Raw genomic sequence first — 3,116 nt, 5'->3', positions numbered from 1 at the left:
CCTGCTGGATGATTTGGAAATTATGAGCTTCGCCACAGCACAGAATCTGTAGAAAACAGGCAGGCAATGTACGTTTAATAGTGGAAGCTGTCTGATGTGAACAGATTTACTTGATGTACTCCAGATATTTGACATTTTCCATGTGAAAAATATATTTAATGTTTGCTCAGAATATGGCTGCCTCCTCAAGAAAATACATTAACAGCTCCTCAAAATACCATGATTTGAAACTGTGTGACCTTGTTTCTCTCCACAAAGGCTGAAAACCAAAGTTCAAGTTATACAAGAAAAATGCGTAACACTACAAAAATCGTTTATTACCATAAATGCATAAAAACTGAATGCTGTTGAATTCTGTCACACTAATTTTGATAAAAAGAACTGCATTAGAGTTTCCATTTCTCAACTTTGGCTGCAGTTACATGATGCTGAGAGGCACTTGCCCTGCTCTCCCTCCACTGTACAGAGCTGTGTGTAACAGGAAAAAAGAGCAACCACCATCACATAAGAAACTCAAGAAGGAGACATTCTCAAAAGCAGAATGTCCTAAACATTTGAAGATAATTACCTTCCAAAAGTGAAGTAGATTGTAACATTCTGAAGTATCTGGAAGTTAAATTGCTACGTATTCCTGATAAAAGTCAGGTGTATTGAGAAATTATGCTCTCAAAGATTGTCAGCAACTTACAATTCTCCCTGTCAATTTGCTATGCGATTTTAAACAGAATCCTACCACAAGTAGTTTTTACCTTGGGTTGATTTAGGGGGAGAGAGGAAGAAAAAGAACAGGAAACATTGCCCTGTGCTTCCCTCCACCCTCATCTAGGAAGACTATCAGAGCTTGTATGGTTAAAAGGACTCAAATAAAAAAAAATCTATTTTTTTATAAATTGCCAGTTCATGCTGTATACATTATGCTGCTTTTCTATGTTTCTCGAATTTGTTCTAGAACAGAATTGGTATTTTAGACCAGTATCGTTCGTACAATCGCCAACTAATCACACTAAATTCTTTATGAAAAGGCCATGTACTGCATGACTATGGTTGCAGTTCTTACCTATTGAAATTCCACTAGAAAGTGTGGAGCTCTCTGCCTGCCCTCGGGATGGGACGTGAGGCTCCATGACGCTGTCATCCAGTAGATGTCTTGGTCCTGCGTTGGGGAATGTCGCGCTTTTAAATTCAGCCGTATTCATTTTGTGTATGAAACTAGAAATGAACAAGAATAGAACTGTTACAACGTTACCGTCACTACCTTTCACAAGGTGTTGCTTTAACATCCTCAAGGACTGCACGCAGTGTGTTCTGAATACCAAACGAAATCGTGGCACAGGTCTCAAGCAACTGTGCACAAACTACACTTTCTATAGGAATTGCTAGTCTTAAAACGGCACAGCACTCACGGAGCAAAGAGAAAGTCAGGAGCACTTGAAAATTTACTTTCAATATCCTAAGGTATTTTTGTCTTTCTATAGCACTTACGTTAACTGAACTTTAGAAATGTATTCCAGCTCATTAAAGCTCATTAAACTTACACAATATTAGTTAAGAGATGACTTACTAAATAGCTACAATCTTGTGTTTTGAAATGATGACAAGGGAACTGACAACATAATGATCAAGATAATTAATTAGAAGTGCACCTATACAGAAAAACATCTCAAGCTACTGCTACAGAAAGTTATATGAAAGTCTAGAAGGGAGGTCTCACTATAAAAATACCAATAAAGCAATTAATTCCATTTGAATTTGAAAGAGTTATACTGGCGTTGAGTTGCTATGAGCGATAACTCTGGTTCTCAGCTAAGTAAAATGCTGACTTGTATCCCAGACTGTGACATTTCCTATGTCCATGTGGGATCAGGTTCCTGGGTGAAGGGGGTGTTGGTGGTAGCAAGGCTCCTTCGGCTGCAACGTTCTTCCGTCCGCTTTGTGGAGACGCTCCAACTTCAGAGCCTGGGAAGAAAAAAGACATTACTCCTGAGTAGCTTTAGAATTACTGTCAGTGCTACTTCTCAGAAAATTGCGGAGGAATTACACAAAACTTCCTTAACTCAATTTGTAACAGACAGCCTGTAATAAAACCCATTGATATAACAACCCTGTACTTTAAATTTTTTTTGCATGGGATTAAAAATAAACACACTTAATTCAAATATACCATCTAGTTACAAGTATTTTCTACGTCCTAAAGGTCGCTGTATTAGCTACCTTGGCATTAAACAGGTCCCACTGATTTTATGTTTTGAAACTCCTGCTTTCAACCCGGTTTGGCACTGATCAAAAATCATGTACATTTTTGGAAGTGTATTATACCATGAAAAGCTTCAATGAAGGCCCTTCTGTCTAGATGCAACAAAGAATAAATATTTAATAGCTCTTCACCCCAAATGACACAGCAAGTTAGTGCCACAATACATACAAGAACCTAAAAACTGACTCAACTCCTTGAAAGAATTTCTTTACAGATCACCTTTAGACTTTTTATTACAAATATACAGTGTTTATACTTCACACTTTATTAGCCTCAGGCAAATATTTTCCACGTTCACAACTCCGAAATAATGCATTTGACAACCTCAAGTTTTCTCACATTCATTAAACATTTACCTACTAAATCTTCTCTGGAAGCAGCAGAGTGGGGAGTGCTGGTCCCTGGTTCTATCTTTAATGAAAGTCTGCATTAAAGAAGCATTAAAAATTACTTTACTGGGAAATAGAAGCACATAAAAGTACATTTTAGAAAAATGATCGTTTTAAATTTACAGTTGAAAGCTACCTGTTCCTGTAATTGCAAGAAAAGCCATAAAGGTAACGCAAATCGTGCACAGTTATCTTTAACACATTATTTCAAAACACTTTTTCCTTTTTTCTTTTTTTTTTTTTTGTAATAAACCCTACTACTGCTACAGGCCCCAGGATTCAAAACGTGCCATGCCAGGGCATAACATAGCAAATGAGTCTATTGCTTTGGTTCACACAGACCAGGACAGGTTTGCAAAATCACACCAAGACAGGAGAGACTCAACAGCAAAACCTGGGCTACAGCACAACCCCACACAACCTCTTCTGCGCCTGCGAGCGGGATGCAGCTAGCCCAGCCGGCCACCAGCAGC

The 3,116-nt window shown here is 38.2% G+C and overlaps 1 protein-coding gene across 1 annotated transcript in view; it reads right to left on the bottom strand.

Moving 5' to 3' along the window:
* The window catches only part of RALGPS2 (Ral GEF with PH domain and SH3 binding motif 2), a gene marked incomplete at its 3' end in the record, with an annotated part of 74,143 nt that overhangs the window by 14,493 nt on the left and 56,534 nt on the right, over positions 1 to 3,116 (bottom strand). Inside the window, exons 9-11 of the mRNA XM_009877682.1 lie at positions 2,611 to 2,678; positions 1,821 to 1,956; positions 1,058 to 1,209 (exon numbers count right to left, since the gene is read on the bottom strand). Coding sequence (XP_009875984.1) covers positions 1,058 to 1,209; positions 1,821 to 1,956; positions 2,611 to 2,678 — 356 coding nt within the window. The remainder of the gene's footprint in view (positions 1 to 1,057; positions 1,210 to 1,820; positions 1,957 to 2,610; positions 2,679 to 3,116) is intronic.

This window comes from Apaloderma vittatum, unplaced genomic scaffold (genome assembly GCF_000703405.1).
Source record: "Apaloderma vittatum isolate BGI_N311 unplaced genomic scaffold, ASM70340v1 scaffold16611, whole genome shotgun sequence".
Classification (NCBI taxonomy): domain Eukaryota; kingdom Metazoa; phylum Chordata; class Aves; order Trogoniformes; family Trogonidae; genus Apaloderma; species Apaloderma vittatum.
Note: the sequence above shows the minus strand (reverse complement) of the source record. Positions and strands in the feature narration are given on the sequence as shown.